At 52.3% G+C, this 21,331-nt stretch overlaps 2 protein-coding genes across 14 annotated transcripts in view; both read left to right on the top strand.

The window, feature by feature from the left end:
* The window catches only part of IL17RE (interleukin 17 receptor E), a 33,570-nt gene extending 19,573 nt beyond the window's left edge, over nucleotides 1-13,997 (top strand). The window contains exons 3-19 of one of the 3 annotated variants that reach the window (XM_055082738.1): nucleotides 1,289-1,437; nucleotides 2,152-2,326; nucleotides 2,674-2,689; nucleotides 3,245-3,367; nucleotides 3,988-4,085; nucleotides 4,348-4,507; nucleotides 4,602-4,741; nucleotides 5,657-5,725; nucleotides 6,649-6,715; nucleotides 7,686-7,861; nucleotides 7,942-7,989; nucleotides 8,072-8,120; nucleotides 8,295-8,443; nucleotides 10,661-10,729; nucleotides 11,451-11,502; nucleotides 11,586-11,684; nucleotides 12,172-13,997. In XM_055082738.1, the coding sequence (XP_054938713.1) occupies nucleotides 1,289-1,437; nucleotides 2,152-2,326; nucleotides 2,674-2,689; nucleotides 3,245-3,367; nucleotides 3,988-4,085; nucleotides 4,348-4,507; nucleotides 4,602-4,741; nucleotides 5,657-5,725; nucleotides 6,649-6,715; nucleotides 7,686-7,861; nucleotides 7,942-7,989; nucleotides 8,072-8,120; nucleotides 8,295-8,443; nucleotides 10,661-10,729; nucleotides 11,451-11,502; nucleotides 11,586-11,684; nucleotides 12,172-12,725 (2,193 nt within the window). In that variant the 3' untranslated portion in view covers nucleotides 12,726-13,997. Of the gene's footprint in view, nucleotides 1-1,288; nucleotides 1,438-1,685; nucleotides 2,327-2,673; nucleotides 2,690-3,244; nucleotides 3,368-3,987; nucleotides 4,086-4,347; nucleotides 4,742-5,656; nucleotides 5,726-6,648; nucleotides 6,716-7,685; nucleotides 7,862-7,941; nucleotides 7,990-8,071; nucleotides 8,444-10,660; nucleotides 10,730-11,450; nucleotides 11,503-11,585; nucleotides 11,685-12,171 lie in introns of all 3 variants that reach the window. The other 2 variants (XM_028484841.2, XM_028484840.2) reach the window with 2 other exon arrangements.
* A 135-nt stretch (nucleotides 13,998-14,132) lies between these two features.
* Nucleotides 14,133-21,331, top strand: part of IL17RC (interleukin 17 receptor C) — a 13,828-nt gene continuing 6,629 nt past the window's right edge. For 2 of the 11 annotated variants that reach the window (XM_055082734.1, XM_055082733.1), the window contains exons 1-9: nucleotides 14,133-14,475; nucleotides 14,768-14,789; nucleotides 14,985-15,137; nucleotides 15,416-15,490; nucleotides 15,583-15,692; nucleotides 16,758-16,869; nucleotides 17,199-17,243; nucleotides 18,784-18,923; nucleotides 19,145-19,204. In XM_055082734.1, the coding sequence (XP_054938709.1) occupies nucleotides 14,179-14,475; nucleotides 14,768-14,789; nucleotides 14,985-15,137; nucleotides 15,416-15,490; nucleotides 15,583-15,692; nucleotides 16,758-16,869; nucleotides 17,199-17,243; nucleotides 18,784-18,923; nucleotides 19,145-19,204 (1,014 nt within the window). In that variant the 5' untranslated portion in view covers nucleotides 14,133-14,178. The remainder of the gene's footprint in view (nucleotides 14,476-14,767; nucleotides 14,790-14,984; nucleotides 15,138-15,415; nucleotides 15,491-15,582; nucleotides 15,693-16,757; nucleotides 16,870-17,198; nucleotides 17,244-18,783; nucleotides 18,924-19,144; nucleotides 19,205-21,331) is intronic. The other 9 variants (XM_055082731.1, XM_055082730.1, XM_028484848.2 and 6 more) reach the window with 7 other exon arrangements.

Raw genomic sequence — 21,331 nt, 5'->3', positions numbered from 1 at the left:
GTTCTGACAGAAAGAGCTAGAAAGACACGTGGGTAAGTCTCAGCTCTCCATTTTGTGTTTGGACAAGTTACTTAATCTTCCCAGTGTTTCCAAGTCTGTAAGATGTTTAGTAAGACTGACCTCAAGGGTTGTAGTACCAATAATATGAGATAATGTGGGCAAAGCACACAGCCCACAGCCTGATAGTAGGAGTTCAGCAATTGTGATCTGACCCCCTCCCCCTTCCCCAGCATGTGCTGGAATTCACCCACTGTGCTTTTTACTTAAAATCCTTTTTGGAACAGGCTCCACAATAAACTAGCAAAACAATAAAATACAGACCTCCTTTTCTCTCTCCTTTCCCCCTTTCTTCTTTCTTCCTCTGCCTTTTCTATGTGGTCCTTTTCTTCCCTTTCTATTCTTTATTTCACGTGTGTAGGTGTCTGTTATTTCTTTTCTGCTTCTCCTACCATACATTAGCCAGGGTCAGGGAGCAAGTAACCAAATATTTTCACTGTGAGAATCAAATCAGAAGATAAAAGGAGTCAAAAGAGAAAAGTATTCTAGAATGGAGCCAAGTTTCTCACTTCACGCCCCAGCATTAGAAAACACATTATCGGTATAGATCTAAACCATTGTGGGCTAGGTGAAATTTAGGGGGAAGACTCCCTAACCTGTCTTTAGTATGGCCAGACCACCCTTTTCTCCCTTCACATCTTACTGATTTGTTTGCAGTGATGGACTTCAAGGCCAAAAGACAGAACTGTGTCAGGCAGGTCCTTTTGGGTTCCCAGGAGCAGAGGGGGATGAGGCAGTGGGAGGAGAGGCCATAAGGATGGTAGAAAGAGAAATGAACTGTGAGAGGATGGCAGAATTGGAGCTCTCCTTGGGCTAGAGACCTTGACCAAATCATTCTCCTTTCTGCTTCCTTATTTCTCTCTTTATGAAATGAATAATTCTCACTTACCTGCCTTGTAAGGTGGTTTAGGAGGATCAAATATGAAAGTGCTTATGAAATGTGAAATAGATAAACTGCTGCTTAGATGAAACATAATTTACATTTATTCAACTACAGAGCACCTATTTCACGATATCCATTGCTAGGCACTGGAAAAACATAAAGATATAAGAAAGGGTCTTTCTAAGGAACTCAAAAGCTAGAGGGTATTTTTAGGATAATGGGTACAATGGGGTCTTTAGACAGTGGACCTGAAGACTTAAGAAGTAGAATTGGCCTGAAGATAGGTATGATCAAGCTACTGAAAGTGCAGAGGGATAATAACAGTCTCAAGATACCTTCACCCAGTAGGTGTGCCCCAAACTTTCTACGGTGTGTGTCACCAAGGTGAGGGCTGAAGCAGTTCAAATGCTCCGTGAGCAGGAGGAAGCCACGGGACGACGTGGAGGGTCCCCACAGAGAATGGAGGCTCATCAGCATCGGAAACCACAGGAAACCAGGTCAGTGCATGGGGCCCACTCCCTCAGCTCCAGGGCTCAGCTATGAGACCTGGGGCTTCCTGAGCAGACTGTACTGATTAGTGGATCCTTGAAGCTGGAGGCCCTTTGGCAGGAGTGCTGGAACTGGCCAACGGGTAGAGAGAGAAAGCTGGACACTAGTCCTGAAAGTCAGCCAGGTGGGAGCCAGGGTGCACAGGGGGACGTGTGAGGTTTCTGTGCATCCTACAGTGCTTTTTTGTTCTGCCCAGCTCTAAGTGGTGCATCAGTCACGTCGGTCTCCAGCACCCACTGCGGAGAAGTGCTTGATGGCTCTGTCAGTTTTCTAAGCGAGAGGATGAAGCACGTGTCCAGGGGAGATTCAAGGCCAGGAGCAAGCTAAGGGGCGGGTCTGATCTGCAGGGTGTTGCAGGAGTAGGAGGAGTTAAGAAGTGGGTGCAGCCCGCCATCCATCCCCCTAACCCTGTGCCGGCCTCTTTCCTGTTATTTCTCTGCCAGAGCAGGAAACCCCCTTGCCCTCCAGGTAGGGGAGTAGGGTTTTCTGGGGGGCAAGTGTCCTTCAGTCCCTCCACTTGGAGAAGGAATGTGGCCCGGCCGGCTGGTTGGGATTAAGAAGGAGCTTTGGGGCAGGGTGGGGCAGGGGCAGGCTGAGGCGAGGGCTCCTGCTGGCACTGCCCTCCCTGCTGCTGCACGCAAGGCCCTGCCACCCACCTTCAGGAGGTGCAGCCATGTTCTGGATACCCTGACCCCTCGGAAGCCCATGGGGAGCCCCGGACTGGCAGCCCTGCTCCTGCCTCTCGTCCAGCTCTTCGTTGGCCTGTCTGCCTCTGCTGGTATTGGCTGCCCCTACCTTCCCAGCTGGAGCACCCTCTGTCTGCTGGCCTCCCACATGGTAAGGTGTGCCTGCTGCTGCTGGGTGGGGACCCCTGGCTGGCACAGGCTGGTAAAGCTCCCCACTTTCCGCCTGTCCTTTCCTGCTACCCAAGTCCCTGAGGTCTGATGGCAGCCTCAGTGTGTTCTCTACACTGTCTTGAAGGGATAGTCAAGGTCCTGGTGCGCTGAGGGCCTGGGCAGGGTGGAGCTGGGAAGAAAAGAGCCAGAGTGGATGGGCTATTGGCTTCTGCGGACCTCGAAATTAGGTGATGTGAGGCAAAGACCCCAGGGAGAATGCTCCTCGTGGGAATACCTACTAATTATACTTCTGTCCTTTCTTTTCCCTACTGGGCCCTGTGCCTTCAGGATGACAGTTTCACTGGTGAGTCTCATTCCCTGCCCTGCTCCTCTTCCCCATTCTTCCATTCTAATTTTTGGTTCTCAACCTGGGAAGTAGCATAGTACCAAAGAAAAAACACAAGGTGAGCCTGAATTCGCGTTGTAATTCTGCCACACTCCATGCATGGCTTCAGGCAGCGCACAGTTTCTGAGGGGTATAGCAGCACAGTAGAAATGATTATACAATGAAAACAGTTGTCCCTGAGCTGTGGGGAGGATTAAATGAGAGCCAGGTAAACCTCCAGGCACTCTCCCTTAATTGGTCCCTCACCAGTCAGTCATACAACAATGATCCTTCCTGTTTTATGGTACATTTTGTTATACTTTGTAAGGCATTTTTCCCGTGCATTATGTTACTTGATCTTGACAGCAGCTCCACTTTATGAATGATGAAGCTGAGACTTAGAGGAGTCTGTAACTTGCCCCAGGTCAGTCGGCCAGGATGTAAGTGGCAGAGCTCAGCCTCAAGTCCAACTTTTCTGAGGCAGGAGGGAACTCCTGGGACCTTACCATTTGATTTCCTTTTCATCTTTCACAGGAAGGTCTGCCCAGATTCCTCGCCATACTCTATCGGCCTTTCCCCCCTCCCCAAAGCCTTGGTGTGCTTGGCTCTGCCACTGTCCCTGCTGTTGGTGCCTGCATCTGGTGTCAGATCCTTCGGGTATGAGAAACAGTCCTTTGGGCCATTCTTAGTGGAGATGGGAATTGGGGGAATTTGGGGAGGCCCCTAGGCTGATGCTAGTAAAACTTATCCTACTAGAAGAGATGTTTGTCCTGTTGTCAACCTCAGCAGAGACTTAGATCCTCCTAAAATAGCACACACCATGACTGATATTCGTGAGTTCAGTTGTATCGTTTTGTGAAGGTGTTTCTCCTTTCAGCTGGTACCAATTCTTGGGATTAAAATGTTTTAGTTCTATGAGTTTACTATTTTTACCTTCTATCTGTAAAGTAAGATCTGTCTTATTCAACTCTACATCTTCATTGCCTAGCTCAGTGCCCGGGGCGTACTAAATGCCCACACACTGCTTAAGAATTGACAGTTTTTAATTGTTCATTGTTATAAGTAATGCTACCATGAACATCTTTGTATATACATAGTTTTTCTCTACTTAAGAAGAGAAAAAGCTTTTTTGATTGTATCATAACTTAGGACTAAAGAAGTTTGCGATCATTACCCTCCCTGATCTAAAATGACTGACTGTCCAACACTGGGTCACATCTCCAGGTAGGGGAGGGGCCGTGAAGGGCTGTATAGTAAATGTGTCATTCCCTGTGCAGGTCTTCAGTGGGGCTGGCTCCACCTCCTGGTGCAGAAATCCAAAAAGTCTTACAAGTTCCGGTTCTGTAGGAGGCACACGATGCCAGCATCTGCTCAGGTACTCTCCCTGCCAATTCCAGCCCTGCCCTACACCCCACAGCCCTTCTGTTTCTGGCTTCTCATTCTGTTCTCCGGCCATAAAAGAGAGATGGAAAGAGTGGAGCTCAAGAAGACTATTCTGTCCATTACACAGTTAGGGACACTGAGCCTTAAAGGTTGAGCAGCTCGCCTGTGGTGCCCTGGATTCCAGAGACAGGAATAGAAGCCAGAGTTCCTGATTCCTGGCCTGAGGCCAGCCCAGCCTTGCTCTCTGCCTGCAGAGGAAGCTGCTAAGTAGCCGTTGCCTGTCTGAGAAGGGCCATCACATCTCCGTCCCCTCCCCAGACACCTCCCACAAGGGGCTGCGTTCCAAAAGAACCCAACCTGCAGATCCAGAGAAAGGGGAAGTTCTCTCCAAACGTGGCTCTCAAAGGCTTGGAGGTAGGCACATCGTGTGACTGGAGATGGTGGAGCCAAGAAGTGGTACCTGTGCTAAGGCCAAAAGACAAGGTCACCAAGTCCCCCTTCTCCCCAGGGCCTGAGTTCTCCTTTGACTTGCTGCCTGAGGCACGGGTTATTCAAGTGACCATTCCTCCAGGCCCTGAGGTCAGTGTGCGTCTTTGCCACCAGTGGGTACTGGAGTGTGAGGAGCTGAGCCGTCCCTTTGATGCCCAGGTATGGAGGGCCATCTGCCTATAAAAGCCAAATCACAGGTCTGGAGTGAAAGGACCTACCCATTATACAGATGGGGAGACTGAGTCCCAGAGAGAGGTGGTGATTGTCCAAAACTTCCTTACAAGTCTGAAGTGCCTAGCATGAAGACTTCTTTGGTCTAGGCAGAGAACGCAGGGGACCTTGTCTCCTGGCAGGAGAGGAAGGAAAGGGCAGGCAGAGACCTGGGGCAGCCATGAATGCCTAGCAGAGAAATGGATATGGCACTAACCCCCACTGAGAGGACCCTCAGTGAGATTCAGGTTGCATTAAGAGGACTTTTCAGTTCCCCCAAGAAGCTGTTCTCCTGAGAAAATAACAAAATGGTCACATCTGTCTTGGTACCCTTCCATCTCCCTCCCTTTTGTCACTGCTCCTCAGAGAATGAGGTGTCCCCCATTCTTCCAGCCTAGGCCCTGACACTCCACCTCAACCTCCAGTTGTCACGGATACCCTTGTATACAGTTGGTACCATTTGAAGGGACTGATGCTGTACCCGAGTCCCTCAGTTCTCCACATTTAAAATGGCGATGATGCCTCCCAAGATCACCATGATGCTAGCATTTAATTAATTGAGTTGGTGCTTCTAGCACCTAGCACCCTCCCTGGCATATAGTAGGGGCTCAATAAATGTATATTCCTTTCCCCATCTCCTCCCTACCCCCCGCATTCCATATATTGAGACACCTAGAGCAGATGGTCAGATTACAGGGCAGAGACCCCCTGAGAAGAAATTTCTCAGAGAAAGAAATGTCTCAGATAAGAGGAAAAATAGGGTGTGTGGTGACCAAGGTCCCGGTTTTCTCCTGCCATTTTCCAAGGTGCCTCTGCTCTTTCTCAGGCCCCTCTTCTTCTCTTCCTTTGCTGCTTTGTCCACAGAAAATTGTGTCTGGGGGCTGCACTGTAGACCTGCCTTATGAATTCCTTCTGCCCTGTCTGTGCATCGAGGTGAGCAGAGGAAAAGGTGTGGGTGGTCCAGGGCTTCACTCCTAGGCCACCCAGATAGCACCGTTGGTCAAGCATATCTCACCTAAGTCGGGTTTTAAAAGGGCTGGTGTTAACGAGATGCTAGGGAAGACTGGTGCCAGCCTGACTGTGAGCCACACACAGAGCCAGGGATGGAGGTGTCCTGCTGACCATGGTACATTCCTGGGGGTGAGTCCAACCTCAGCCCCACCCAAACCCAGCTTGCCTTTGTCGAGACCCAGCCTCAGCCCACAGAGGCAGAATAGACAGCTGCCTTCACTGGGTGTTCTGAGCTGTCACAGTGGGGGCTCGTGGCCACTGCAAGGCTCCATATGGCCCCAGAAGTCTCATCCCCACTAGCCCTGCATGGAAGCCCTCCTCCTCTCCTTGTAAGACTGAGGGGCCTAGCTTTAAGGCTCCTTTGGACTAGATAGGAAGGGCGGGGGGCTTGTCATCCAGGAGATGACAAAAGGGAGGGTGCAGGCAGAGACCTGGAGCGGGGAGCACCTGCCAGGGGGATAACATTGGGTGTTGGGCTTTCAGAGGGAGGGGCCCTATGGGGCACTCGGCGCCTTAGGAATCGCTGAGAGTAGAGGCCAGGGAAGGCAAAAGTTGAGGAATGTGGACCGCATGATTTGCCTCTTTGTGGGGATACGTTCTCCTCTCCGGGAGAAGAGGACTCAGCCCCTCACTCACTGATCTTGCTCCTGTAGTCTGGGGTTCCTCCCTCAGTGCCAAGTGCCACCCACCGTTGCCCACACCCCACACTTCTTCCCCTCCTCGGTGCCCTGCCAGCTCAGGCAGCTTGCATCTGGGCAAGGTCAAGCCAGAATGAGTTTCAAGTCTGAGTGATGTAGGGAAAGCCATTCCTCTGACCCTTCTTTCCTGCTCCCCTGTCCCCGCAGGTGTCCTACCTGCAAGAAGACACCGTGAGGCACAAAAAATGTCCCTTCCAGAGCTGGCCTGAAGCCTGTGAGTGCTGCTCATGTGACTCTTGTGCGTGCACAGCTTCTCTCTGTCTCTCTCTCTCCCACAAATGTACATGTACATGCACATACACACACACACGCACTTGCACACCCTCTACACCTGTGTTGGAGGAAGTCCCCAGAAGGCATGCAGGCACTTTCTCTGGAGTCAGTGGGGGCAAGTCATGGGCTACCATGTCTACCAATCAGCCTGCCAATAAATCAGAGTATTGAACATTGTACTAGCACTGTTCAGAAATGTCAGAAATATCCACCCCAGGAGGTAATGTCCTAAGAAGGTGGACCAGAGGGCCTGGGCTCACATCCCAGCTCTGCCACTTATTTTTCTCTGACCCTCAGTTTCCTCATCTGTAAACTAATGATACTTGCCCTGCCTCACTTTCCAACTCCTTATGAGGCTGGAATTCAATATTATATGCGAAAGTGGTTGGTGACATCTGTGCATACTGTTGAGCCCAAATTGCAGAGACAGGGTGCTCAAACATGACAAACAAATAGCACAAAGCATCCTATGGTCCAGGGCAGGGTTGTAATTAAGGAATAGGCTGTAGGGCGTGAGCTCACGGGAGGGAGAAGCCCATGACGGCTGTCCGTGAGTAGAAAAGGTCTCCTAAAGGGAGTGACATCTGAGCTGGGCTCAGAAAATGCGCAGGATTTAGAAAGGAGAGAAGGGAGGGGAAAGCATTCCTGATCCTGAGAGGAACATAAGCAAAGATATGAAGATTTCGAGTTTGGGGAGCAGCACAGAGTTGGCCAGAATGGAGGTGCAGGAAGGAGAGGAGACAGCTAAATAGAAGAGGAAACAGGGGGGGCAGGAGGAGGCATGCTCCTTTATCAGGCACCTAGGCAGACCAGGGCTGTGCCAGGCTCCTTCACAAATATCGTCTCTCGATGCCCTGGGGATAGGGCTCAGGCCTCCTGGGCCTCACTCTCTGCCCCTGCTGCCTGCCCAGATGGCTCGGACTTCTGGGAGTCGGTGAACTTTACTGACCACAGCCAGCACAGTCAGATGGTCATGGCCCTGACTCTCCGGTGCCCACTGAAGCTGGATGCCTCCCTCTGCCAGAGGCGGGGCTGGCACACCCTCTGCGAAGACGTCCCCAATGCCACGGCTCGAGAGTCAGAGGGGGTGAGACGGCCTCCCTAGGACCTGGGTGGGCAGGGCTGGGGCCCAGGGCCCTGCTCCCTAACTCCCTTCTCCCACCACAGTGGTATGTCTTGGAGAAGGTGGACTTGCACCCCCAGCTCTGCTTCAAGGTACAAGCATGGGCAACAGGGGAGGGGGAAGGGTGTGCATGGTGCCTGGAGCTTGCTGACTTGCCATTCTTGGATTTCTTAGTTCTCTTTTGGAAACAGCAGCCACGTTGAATGCCCCCACCAGACATTCGGTGAGCCAATAAGTGACCCTGGCTGGGACCCCTTCCCACCATTTCACCCTCATGCAACTGCGGCAAAGCCAAACTCTATGCCTGCCCTGACTTCTCTGTCAACTGCAGCCCGGCTCCTATCACCTCCCACAAAACATCATCTATTACATGTTGCCCTTTCCTACCCGCTGGCAGCCCCATCCTGGAACGTGAGTATGGATACCCAGGCCCAGCAGCTGGTCCTTCACTTCTCCTCAAGGATGCCTGCCACCTTCAGTGCTGCCTGGAGCCACTCAGGCTTGGGGCAGGACAGCATGGTGCCCCCTGTGTACAGCATCAGCCAGGTATGGCCTAGCCAGGGCTTGGCCCCCACTAGAACTTGTTGATTAGAGCACAGCAGGTGGAGGCAAGCAAATCTCTTACAACATCTGGTTATTTATTTACTTGGTCAGCCTTTGTTCAGCTGCCTCCTCTGCCAGTCAGTGGGGTCTTCGATGGAGCAGTTTCTAATCCTTTTCTTTTTTTTTTTTTTTTTTTATAAATTTATTATTATTTTTTTTGGCTGTGTTGGGTCTTCGTTGTTGTGCGCGGGTTTTCTCTAGTTGCGGCGAGTGGGCTCAGTAGTTGTGGCTCACGGGCTCAGTAGTTGTGGCTCACGGGCTTAGTTGCTCCACAGCATGTGGGATCTTCCCGGACCAGAGCTCGAACCCATGTTCCCTGCATTGGCAGGCGGATTCTCACCCACTGCGCCACCAGGGAAGTCCCTCTAATCCTTTTCGATTTTGAACTACAGGGATAAACAGAGACAAGAGACTGGCCCTCCCACTCCCAGCTGTTCTCTGGCCCACTCGAACTCCCACCGCATTTTATATTGATGCCCTCTCTTGACCAGCTGTCCTCTCCCACTACTCTCCTGCCTTCCTCCACAAGGCTCCTGGCAGAAGTTCTCTATCTTTGGGAGGCAGAGCCCCAGGAAGCTGAAGTGCTCTTCGCAGAATACTGTAAACTACTGACAGATTTAACTCTATCATGTGAACTAAAAACAGTTTGACTTAGCGGACTCTCTTCTGGGTATCTGACATAAAAACCACCATCAAATATATCCGCAAAACCACAGCACCAAGCTGACTAAGCATAGCTAGCTTGTTTCAGTTCTTTCTTACTTACATGCAGCTTGTTTATTTGTTTTGTATTCTGTGAGGGCTCCCAAGCCTACAGGTGGTAGCAAATGCTTAAGATTTAAGACGAAACCATGCTTAAGATTTACGACAGAGTCATGTGGGATAACTTAAAATTGAGAGCTAAATCCATGGACTCATTTATTTTTGTGAGCTGGGAACGTCATTGAGTTTAACCATGATTTGAGAGCCCCTGCATCAGCACCTGCTCTCAGCTGGCTGGAGAATGGGGTCTGGGGCAGGGCTGGGGTATGGGGTAGGTGGTGGAGGGTGTTCCCAAAGGGTGGAGACTGATCAACTCTCTAACCAGCACCCAGAGCACAGGGTGAAGCCACATCCTGCCTGTAGACAGATGGCAATCAGTTCAGCATGCATTTATTGAGTGCCTACTCTGTTCCCACTCTGTATTAGGCCCTGGGAGATATAAGAAAAGTATATAACACAGTCTGCCCCTAAGGAGTCCATAATGTAATAACAGCTACTACTACTAAATGAATACACATTGCACTGTGTATTTTTTAATATTTATTTATTTATTTATTTTGGCTGTGCCGTGTCTTAGTTGCGGCACATGGGATCTTTTAGTTGCAGCATGCAGACTTCTTAGTTGCAGCCTGCGGACTCTTAGTTGCAGCATGCAGAATTTTAGTTGCCTGCATGCAGGATCTAGTTTCCTGACTAGGGATGGAACCCGGGCCCCTGCATTGGGAGCGTGGAGTCTTACCCACTGGACCACCAGGGAAGTCCCTGTACTTTGTATTATAAAGGGGGCTCACCTGCATATTCCCATTTGATGCTTTCAATAACTCAGTAAAACAAGGATTATTATCTGTCATACACAAATGAAGAAACTGAGGCTCAAGGAGAAAGGAAGTCTATCTCCATGCAAAGATCCCAGAGCTAGGAACCACAAAGGCAATAGTTAAGCCTGACTTTGTTAGCTGTGGTCTCCTGACTCTACAACTTACGTTCTTTCCAATGGACAAGCCGCCCCTTCAGGTGCGCAGGACAGAGAAGGGAGGCAGCATATAATTAGCCTCCTGGTTTGTGAGCTGCTGGAGGGCAGAGACAATGTCCATGCCTGCCTTGTCTCCTCAGGGGCTGGCACAGAGTAGGCACCCAGAGTATGTTTGTTGACGAGTGTCTGGTTGCCTGATTAATGTTTATCTGTGCAGCAGTTCAGATCTGGGAGCGATCAGCGGGATCTGGGAATGAAGCCTGGCAAGGCTTCTTGTCAGAGGTGGCACTTGGCCCTAAGCCTGGGTAGTGTTTGGGTAGGGGTGGTGGGTAGAAAGGAGGAACACAGCAATGGGCAAAGGCTTGGGCTGGACAGAGCCAGATCTGCCTCTATGGGGACAGTCATTCTGCTCTTTTTCCCCACAGACTCAGGGCTCAAGCTCAGTGACACTAGACCTCATCGTTCCCTTCCTGAGGCCAGGGGGCTGTGTCCTGGTAAGGAATCCTGCCCTCACTCTGCATATACTCCCCTGTCATCTATACCACAGGTGACACATGGGGCAAATCCAGTCCATAAAAATGTTTGATTTGACCAGCACGGTGTTCAAAATTGGAATTAGTTGCCACCACTTAAATATTGGGAGATGTCACATTTTAAAAAGTTGATTTCTGGCGTCTCTTGAAAAAAATCAGAAAACCTGGTTCTTTGTTTCCACATTCAGGCATGGTGATCATGGGCTGGAGCTCAGTGGTGTCTGATTACTTCAGTCAGGGCCTGTGCCTTCCACATCCTCATGGATGCTCTGGTTAACTTTGGGTTTACTTTCTTTTTTTTTTTTTTTTTTTTTTGATGTGGACCATTTTTAAAGTCTTTATTGAATTTGTTACAACATTGCTTCTGTTTTATGTTTTGGTTTTTTGGTCCTGCGGCATGTGGGATCTTAGCTCACTGCCCCGGATTGAACCCGCACCCCCTGCGTTGGAAGGCAAAGTCTTAACCACTGGACCACCAGGGAAGTCCCTGGGTTTACTTTCTGAGTTTGCCACTCTTGACCTTGTTCTGTGCCCAGCCAGAGCTGGACCAGACACAAACCCTGTGCTGGAGGAAGTCCCTGTCCGGGGGGATTCCCCTTCACTATCCCCATGCCTTATTCAGCTTCCCCTGGGAGGAGGGTTTACCCTGGCTTACAGGGGTTGGGGGGCTCTGTGCCCTCAGGTGTGGAGGTCAGATGTCCAGTTTGCCTGGAAGCACCTCCTGTGTCCGGATGGTGAGTTCTTGGGAGGGGGAGGGGGAGTGAGAGGGAGGTTGGGCACTGAGGAGCCGGGCTTGGCCTCACCCTGCTTGACTCAGTCTCTCATAGGCTCCTGGGGCTCTTGATCCTGGCACTGCTGGCCTTCACCACCCTACTGGGTGTTGTTCTGGTGCTCACCTGCCAGCGCCCACTGTCAGGTAAGCTCACTGGGGGTAACCTGGGGATTCAGACTTGCTTGGCTCCTGGGCCAGTTGCCCTCATCCCTCCCCCACACAGGCTCCCTTCCGAAAGAGCCTTGTCCGTGCCGCTGCACCCAGCTCTCTGTTACCCAAGGCGGGGAGCCTCAGGCCCCCTAGTGGGCAGGAATGGTTAAGGCAGGGCAAAGGTCCTTCTGCAGGTGGTTCACCAGTCAGTCTCTAGGCCAGACACTAGTGGGGCGGAAATCCAGCCTGCGCTGCACCTGGCGCCCTAGCCCTCTCCTCTTCCTGGGCACCTTTATCTAATTAGCCCAAAGGCGCCCTATAGGCCTGTAGGCTAAAGCTGCCTCGGGTACCCATCCCCAGCGCAGATGAAGAAAGGGGTGGTGGTGGAGTTAACCCTATCATGTAGCCCTGAGGCCTGGGAGGAGAGGGCTGGGCTGTGCCTTAGCCCCGCACCCTGTTCATCTGTTGCTCCCACCCCCAGGCCCAGGTCGAGCGCGGCCGGTGCTACTCCTGCACGTGGCGGACTCCGAGGCGCAGCGGCGCCTGGTGGGAGCGCTGGCTGAACTGCTGCGGGCCGCGCTGGGCGGCGGGCGCGACGTGATCGTGGACCTGTGGGAGGGCACGCGGGTGGCGCGCGTGGGCCCGCTGCCGTGGCTCTGGGCGGCACGGGCGCGCGTGGCGCGGGAGCGGGGCACCGTGCTGCTGCTGTGGAGCTGCGGCAGCCCGAGCCCCGCCGGCGGCGATGCCCGCGCCGCGCCCCTGCGCGCCCTGCTCCGCGCCGCCCCGCGCCCGCCGCCGCTGCTCGCTTACTTCAGTCGCCTCTGCGCCGAAGGCGACATTCCTCCGCCCCTGCGCGCCCTGCCCCGCTACCGCCTGCTGCAAGACCTGCCGCGCCTGCTGCGGGCGCTGGACGCGCGGACTTCCACCCAAGCCACCAGCTGGGGCCGCCTTGCGGCCCGGCCGTGCCTGCGGGGTCGCGTGGAGCAGTGCCGCCAGCTGGAACGCGAGACCGCCAAACTTGCCGATCGAGGCTGAGCAGAGCTCACCGCAGTCCAGATGTCTGTGGCCGCAGGCCTAGGGGCACTGGCTGGAAGCCCCGAATGAGGCTTCTACCCCGGAATCGTTGGATGCCTCCTAGGGGCCACTGGCGGCGAAGCCTTACGCTGCCTCCCAGCCCGGGAGCGGGGCATCACACTCACTGTCCCCGCCCGTTCCCCACGTTCCCCACGTTCCCCACGTTCCCCCAGGGTCCAGTCTCTTCCTCATGCTTATGCTTGAGGGTTCTCTCCCTCAGAACCCCCAGGGAGAGTCACTCTTTCCTGAGAACTCCTCTGACCTCAGTGCTGTTGTGAGTGGGGGATCGTCCCACTTCCTCTCTCCGAAATGCCAGAGAATAGTCTGCATGTGCTCCAGTCCAGGCCAGAGAGGTTGGGACAGGGGTTGGGGAGGCGGGAGCTATGGCAGCTCTGAGTGGGAGGCGGCTTCAGAGGGGGTGAGGGGACAGAAAACCCCTTTGGGAGCCAGGGATCCCCCTTTTCCAGACCGGGGCCCTGCCCAGAGTGGGAGGAAGGGAGGGAGGGAGGGCTCTGGACCCAAGGAAGGAGGCTTTGGCCCTGGGTGATGGGGGCAAAGGTGGGACAGTGGAGACTGAGATAGAGAAAGTTGAATAAAGGTGAACATGATGGATAAACTAAGAAACACAAGGTGCTTTTCCAGTGTGCCCAGGGTGCTGAGTTGGAAGGGTCAGCAAGAACCTGACTGGCGGTTGTTATGCATCATTTTCTGGGCCCAAATCCACATCCATGTCGGTCATATTCTCACAAGCAATGTCTCCCTGGAAATTTCCTTGATCCTTACTGTGATTCTTCAGAGAGAAGAGAGGAAAACACAGGTTCAGAAAGGTGGTGTGGGTCCACAGTCACGCAGCCAGCCCATGGCAACAGCACAAACAGGACCCTGTCTTCCTGGCTCTGGGTCCTGAGTCCCATGCCCCCCTCCCCCTCACTTGAACCTAGGCTGGGAAGTGGTGAAAAGCTCACGTTATGGTGCCCCTTGTCCCTGTCTTTAGAGATCCTGTCCCACGATGAGACCCAAGGGGAATGTCTGAAGGGACCTGGGGTGGCCAGTAAGAGGGGCCCTGTGGACACCAAGATCCCAGAGTCACATGGGAAGTGCAAATGCCCCAGGATTGCCTAGGGCGTCGGTTGTCTCGATGGAGCCTTCCTCCTTAGGGACTCCCAGAGTGAGTAAGAGCTCCCTTACTCAGCCATTAGGCCACCAGCCTCTCCAGGGGCCCCTCCCAGCCAGGTGTCAGCAGAGAAGGAGGAGGAGGGGAAGAGGAGGAGAGGAAAAGAGGAAGGGAGTGAGGCCACCACTCCGGTCCAGGCTGCTGGCTCCCAGGCCTGGTGTTGGTGGGAGGGACCGGGTGGGGCGGGAACAACCGGCTGCCTGCCGGGAGCCAAAACGAAAGCACTCTGGCGGGGACTGGATGGGAGTCAGGACTCCTGGGAGAGGGCGTTCGCAAGCGGCCCAGCGCCGGGACCCCGAGACCGGGGAGGGATTCCGGCCCCTCCTACCCGCAGGCACGCAGCTGAGTGGGAGAAGAGGTGTGGTGTCAGCCCCCCTTCGGGGTGGGGGCAGGACAGGGCCTCAGGCCTGGGTGCTGCCTGGCACCTGGAAGATGCCTGTGCCCTGGTTCTTTCTGTCCTTGGCACTGGGCCGAAACCCTGTGGTCCTCTCTCTAGAGAGGGTTGTGGGGCCTCAGGACACTGCCCGCTGCTCTCCGGTGAGTCTGGGGCCGCAGGAGTGTTGAGGAAGGCTCAGGGCTCGGCCTGCGGCCGTTGAGGCCCTAGCCTGGCTCCTGCCGCTGCCATCACTGTCAGAACTGCCCTGGCTGGTCTGTCGGGTGCTGATGGTGTAAGAGAAGAATGGGGAGGGGGCAAGAGCTGGGCCTGAGCTCTTCTGGGAGGGACTTGGAAAAGGGAGCCCTAGAAAGAGGTAGGCGGGTGGGGGGACCTCAGGAAAAGATGGTTAGATTTGGACGCATAAACTCTAACTTGTCTTTACCTCCTTCCCAGGGCCTTTCCTGCCACCTCTGGGGTAAGTAGCCCTACTTTTAGAGAGGAAAGATCTTCCCAGGTGGGCAGAAGGGAGGGGAACTGTTCAGTCCCATGCCCTCACCACCTACCCTCAGCCCAGGAAGAGCCCAAAGCTCCTTGGCCCTCTGGGGGTGTCAGGTGCAACCAGATTCTGGGTCTGAGAAGCTTCAGCTCTCACCCCACCCTTCACACATAGATGGTGACATGCTCTGCCTGCCTGGGAGCCTCGTGTCTGCTGCAGGCCCCGTGCTGGTGCCCACACGCCTGCAGACAGAGCTGGTGCTAAGGTGCTACAAGGAGACCGACTGTGACCTCTGTGTGCGTGTGGCCGTCCACTTGGCTGTGCATGGTGAGCCTGTCATCCCATGACTGGGCATGGGTGCATGTGAGTGTGTCTGGAGTGGGCACGAAGACCAGGGAGGTTGTCTGTCAGGAAGCACGGGGCATCCTTAGTATTCTCCTGGAGGACACTGGCCAACGGACCCCCCCACCCCCAGGTCAGACTGGTCTCCCCGCCCACACCCCCGGCCCCAAGCCTGGCCTCTGCTTCCTAGCACTGAGCTTCCTGGAAGGAACCCAAAGCCAGAGCTGGGGCTAGATCTGAGCCTTGCTCTCGGGTCATTCCAGGGTACTGGGAAGAGCCTGAAGATGAAGAGAAGTTTGGAATTGCAGAGGACCCAGCGATCGAGGAGCCTAGGAACGGTGAGGAGAAGCCGGCTGGCCCAACTGCCCCTCGCCAGAGCCTTGCCCAGGGCCCCTGAGCCTGACCCGACCCCCTGCCCTGTTGCTCACAGCCTCTCTCCAGGCCCACGTCGTGCTCTCCTTCCAGGCCTACCCTACTGCCCGCTGCGTCCTACTGGAGGTGCAAGTGCCTGCTGCCCTCGTGCAGCCTGGTCAGTCTGTGGTATGCGAAATAATAATGAATTTATGAAGTGCTTTCACGTGCATTATCTCTTTAGGTCCTGATTCTGGCAGGGCTGTGAGCAAGTCCTTTATGCCTCAGTTTTCCTGTCTTTAAAGTGGGAAAAAGAACAGTCCTACCTCGGGAGTTCCCTGGTGGTCCAGTGGTTGGAATTCTGCGCTTTCACTGCCGAGGGCCCGGGTTCGATCCTTGGTTGGGGAACTAAGATCCCACAGGCCACCCGGTGCGGCCAAAAAAAAAAAAGAATAGTCCTACCTCATATAGCTGTTGTGAGAATAAAATGAGTTGATATGTATAAAACACCTGGTATAATACCCAACACGGAAGAGTCTCAGAAAGTTTAATTTTTCCTTTCTTTTATCCTCAAAACTACCCCCATGAACTAGACATTATTATTGCCCTCATGCTCCAGATAGAGAAGCTGAGGCTTGCAGAGGGGAAGTATGTGGGCTGAATCCACTTTTCCGGATTCCCTGCCATACTGTCCGTGTCTGCCCCACATATACCATGTCTGTCCCCTCGCAGAGCTTCTCCCAGCCTCAGGGGGCTGCTCATGGTTGCGATATGTATCTCCACTTGGGCCAAGTTACTCAAACTTTGACTTCCTTCCTGTCCCCAGCCCCCAGTCTATATCGTCTTACCTGGAAAATAATGGGAGATCACCTGCTGGTCCCCCTCACAGGGCAATCAGGAGGCCCGCTGAGGCACTGGGAGTGAGAACGACTTCTGTGGGGAGGGCCTCCCACATTGGTGCTGGGGTCTGGGGTCTCTGATCACCTTAGCTTTGGCACGTGACCTGGAACAGCAGGGATGAGGCAAGGACTAATAGAGTGAGGGCACGTTTCCTGGCCCTGCTGCCACCCCTCCAGAGGGCACGTGCTTTAGATCTGGAGGCCTTTGAGGACACGTTCATGGCAGAATTGGGGGCCATACAGTATGAATAGTTATTGGCTGGGAATAGGGCAGAGGGTGAGTGGAGCAGACCATGGAAAGGAGCCTCAATTTTGAGCCCTATACCACCAGCCTTCCGCCACCCTCTCCTCACAGGGCTCTGTAGTATTTGACTGCTTCGAGGCTGCCCTGGGGGCTGAGGTGCGAATCTGGTCCTACACTCAGCCCCGGTACCAGAAGGAACTCAATCTCACACAGCAGCTGCCTGGTAAGTGGCCCCAGAGCCTGAGGGGCCCCAAGTGCTGGCCCCTTAGTCTCTCTCCCCACCGGCCACTGCCCTTCTGCTTTCACCCACTTCCTTGTCCGGCCGCTCTCAGGCACTCTCACTCCCAGCCGCCCATAGTCAGTCCCTCATGCCTCCTCTCCCCAGGTGACATTGCTTCCCAGTGCCTGGGGAAGGTGCTTTGGGCACTGGAATAGATATGGGTGGTATTGAGGGGACAGGGAGCCCTTCCCAGGGCTCCCCATGGGTCGGATTGCCCCTGTTCTTTCTTTGCCCCCAACCCCACTAGAGGCTTTTCTGTGATCTCTCCCCAGACTGCAGGGGTCTTGAAGTCCGGGACAGCATTCAGAGCTGCTGGGGTAGGAGCTAGGGCCAGCAGGGCTGGGAGGAGGGTTGGGGTGGATCTGGAGTGTGAGGGACCCTTGGAGTGAACTTCAGGTCTGGCTGCCACATCCCAGAGGCTCACCGAGCTCATTTATTCATTCATTCATTTATCACAAAAGAACTGCGGTAGCTCTTACTCAGTGCCAGGCATTTAGAATATAAAGGTGAATCTCTCACTTCTTAGAACAAATATTTATTAGTACCAGGAACATCTAGTGGCCCAAAACATTGTCAAGATTACAGTGCACCCCGCCCCCATATATTAAAATAAAAATAATATTAAATCATAAAATAAGGGCTAAGAAACTCAAGGTTCTGATGATTTTTCTCATGTACTATTTGGACTTTGTTCATTTTTATGTTTTGTATTTTCTTTTTTATCATGGTATAACAGACATACAGAAAAGTGTGTAAAGTGCACCAATTTTAATGTCCAGTTCACTTAATTTTTACATATGTATACACTTGCATAACTACCAGCCACATCGAGATAGAAACACTGTGATGCTTTTGAACTCAAATGATTTCAACTTCATTTTCTATTTGGGTTCTTAAACTTAAGCTTGATGCCTCTTTGGTAATTCATTAAAGACTACTCAGCACCAGAGGTTTGAGGATACAGATACACATCATGGACTTCATATCTTTATTCATTTGGTAGACACTGATTCACTTATTCATAAGATATTTATTGAGTCATTACCCTGCTCAAGGAATAACCCTAGGCACTGGAGACAAACCAATTTAAAAAAAAAAAAAAACAACTGACAAAAATCCCTGCTTTCATGGAGCTGACGTTCTAGCTGGGAGTCAGGGTCAGGGTGGGGGTGATGGAGGACACAATAAACACATGGAGATGTGAAATATGCAATAAGTTAGATGGTTATTAGTGCTATGGAGAAATTTCAGGGAAGGGGGATAGAGAGGTTGGGAGTTGGAGTGGTCCGTGAGCAAAAGACCTGAAGGAGGTGAGGGAGGAGCCATGGGGTATTTGAGGGAAGAGGGTTCCATGTGAAGGGAATAGCCAGTGCAAAGGGCCTGAGGCAGGAGTGTGTCTAGTGTGTTTAAGTGTTAGCAAGGAGGACAGTGTGTCTGCAGCAGGTTAATTAAGGACAAGAGTGATAGAAAATGAGGTTAGAGTGTTCACAGCAGCCATATTGGGGAGGGACTTGCAAGCCACTGTAATGACTCTGGCTTTTACTCTGGGGTGATGTGGGGGCCATCAGAAGGTTCTGAGCAGAGGAGAATGATTTATTTTACAGTGGTTACAGGTACTTCTGGCTGCAGAGGGAGGAGCAAGGAGAAGAGCCCTCTCCAGACCCCATACTGGGGCCTACATGGGTTCAGTCCTGGGCTGTGGCTGAAGTCTGGTCTGACGTGGAGACACAGGCTCTGCCCTCCAGGGGCCTCCTAGTCTAAAGGCTTTGAAGGAAACTCCAAAGGGGCAGTGGGTGGGTGTGACCCAGGCTTGGGTGTACAGAAGAGGTGAAGGAAGTCTCTTTGCCTCCTCCGCAGCCCTGCCCGGGCTCAAAGTGTCTGCAGATGGCGACGACGTGCGCCTTGTGCTGGACGTCCCTGAGGAGCAGCGCTTTGGCCTCTCCCTGTACTGGAACCAGGTCCCGGGCCCTGCAAAACCCTGGTGGCACAGAAACCTGGTGAGGCCTCCCCGTCCCCACGTCCATTCCCACTGCAGGCCGATGCCTGTGCTAAAGTTGCAAGTGCATTGTCATAGGGCACCTTTGAAAAGGACACAGCCACCCCCACCCAAAGCAAGGAACATTGGTGGGGGAACGGCTGCCTGCCCGGTGTCCTTAACTTTGGCTTCCAGCCTTCCTCTTCCTCATCTTCTTCAACTTCTCTCCTGCTTGTCCCACAGACTGGGCCGCAGACCATCACCTTGAACCACACAGACCTGGTTCCCTGCCTCTGTATTCAGGTAGGAGCAGAGTCCAGCTGGGTGCCCGGTGATGGGGATTAGGGAGCTGGTGAGACAGTTGGCCCTCACCTTCCTGGTCTCCCCACCCTCCACACTCCTCTTTGAGGTGGAAACTATGGCTCCCTAGGGGGACTGGCCCTCCCTTGCCCTTCGCTGACCTATGTTTTCTGCTTGTACATACCCTGAATGCTCTTCGTGATCCTCTATCCACAGCACTTCTACTTGTGCTTCATGGCCCCCTTCAGATGTCATCTCCCCCTTGAAGGCTTCCACTACTCCTCCCATTCCCTCTTTGTGCTCCCCTGGAGAGTAGAGCGTGCGCTGTGAACTCAGACTTATTTGAATCCTGACTTGCCATTTGCTAGCTGTGTGACCTTGGACAAGTCACTTCACCTCTCTGAGCCTGTTTCCTATCAGTAAAATGGGAATAAACAGTACCAGCCTCACAGGGCTGTTATAAGGGGGTGTGCCACTTCCAGCTTATATATGTTATAATAATATATTCTCCCTCTGATTATACATTTCATTGGTCATCAGGTCCCATCTGTTTTACCTCTGACATTAACGTCTCTCATTCCCACTACCTGAAATGCCCTCACTTCTTCTCCATACACCCCAATCCTTCTTTTCCATACACCCCAATCCTTCCAGTCACCTCTTTCCCAAAGCTTTTGCCCAACCTCCTGGCCTCTTCTATCTCCAAATCGTCTTGCATTTCTGTCTTTTCTTTTCTATTTATCATTTATCACTTGTTTTCTTATTTGGGCCCCTGTCTCTTCTTGTATACCACAAATCCTCCATAAATGAGTGATTGATTTATTAATTTGTGTACATGTCTTATCCTTACTACAACTGTGAATTTGTAATTTCCTTGAAGGCAAGGAAATGATATCTATTCAAATTTAGTAATTTCTCCAGAGCCTTGCGTAATAACTGGTATGTAGTGGGTGCTAATTAAGTTTGTTAAGTGAATGAATGAATGAATGAGTGAAACTCTACTGCCTAGCACAGTGATAGGACATATAACAGACACTCATGAAATGTTTGCTGTGATATAAATGTCCTCACTGCCAAGCCCAATACCTGCTACGTAGTAGATTCTCTTATACATTTGTTGTATAAATTAATATATTATCTCTAGTGCTTAGAACAGGGCTAAGCCAAGAATGGGTGCACTTAAAAAGTCTGTTGGGGACTTCCCTGGTGGCACAGTGGTTAAGAATCCGCCTGCCAATGCAGGGGACACGGGTTCGATCTCTGGTCCGGGAAGATCCCATATGCCGCGGAGCAACTAAGCCCGTGCGCCACAACTACTGAGCCTGCGCTCTAGAGCCCGCGAGCCGCAGCTACCGAAGCCTGTGCGCCTAGAGCCCGTGCTCGGCAACAAGAGAAGCCACCGCAACGAGAAGCCCGTGCACCACCATGAAGAGTTGCCCCTGCTCGTCTCAACTAGAGAAAGCCTGCACGCAACAATGAAGACCCAACGCAACCAAAAAAGAAAAAAAAGTCTATTGGAAGAAAAAATGGAGACTAACTGGATGTGTCCTTAACGCTGTGCTGAGAACCTGTGCTAAGTAGGTTCTCACAAAGTGATTGTGGATTTAATTGTTAAAAGTCCCTACGCCTACCATAGTGCTAAGACACATAGTAAGTACTCATTAAAAATTTGTCGAGGGAAGATGTTGCCAGATGTTGGCATAGGGTTTGCTGGAATAATAAATGTGTGCAATTCTAGGGCCTTGTAAAGGGCAAAAAGACTTGGGCATATGTTGGTGAAATACATCTTCCTTCCATAGCCAGTATCCCAGAGGGATTAGTTCCAGGACCTCTGTGGATACCAAAATCTGCAGATGCTCAAGTCCTTTATATAATATAAAATGGTATAGTATTTACACATAAGCTACTCACATACTCCTGTATACTTGAAATCATTTCTGGATTGCTTATAATACCTAACACAATGTAAATGCTATGTAAACAGTTTCCTGCAGGCAAATCCAAGTTTCGCTTTTTGCAACTTTCTGGAATTTTTTCCCCCGGAATATTTTTTTTAAATTTTATTTATTTATTTATATTTTTGGCTGTGTTGGGTCTTCGTTTCTGTGCGAGGGCCTTCTCTAGTTGTGG

Source organism: Physeter macrocephalus, unplaced genomic scaffold (genome assembly GCF_002837175.3).
Source record: "Physeter macrocephalus isolate SW-GA unplaced genomic scaffold, ASM283717v5 random_252, whole genome shotgun sequence".
In the NCBI taxonomy this organism is placed as follows: Eukaryota; Metazoa; Chordata; class Mammalia; order Artiodactyla; family Physeteridae; genus Physeter; species Physeter macrocephalus.
Note: the sequence above shows the minus strand (reverse complement) of the source record. Positions and strands in the feature narration are given on the sequence as shown.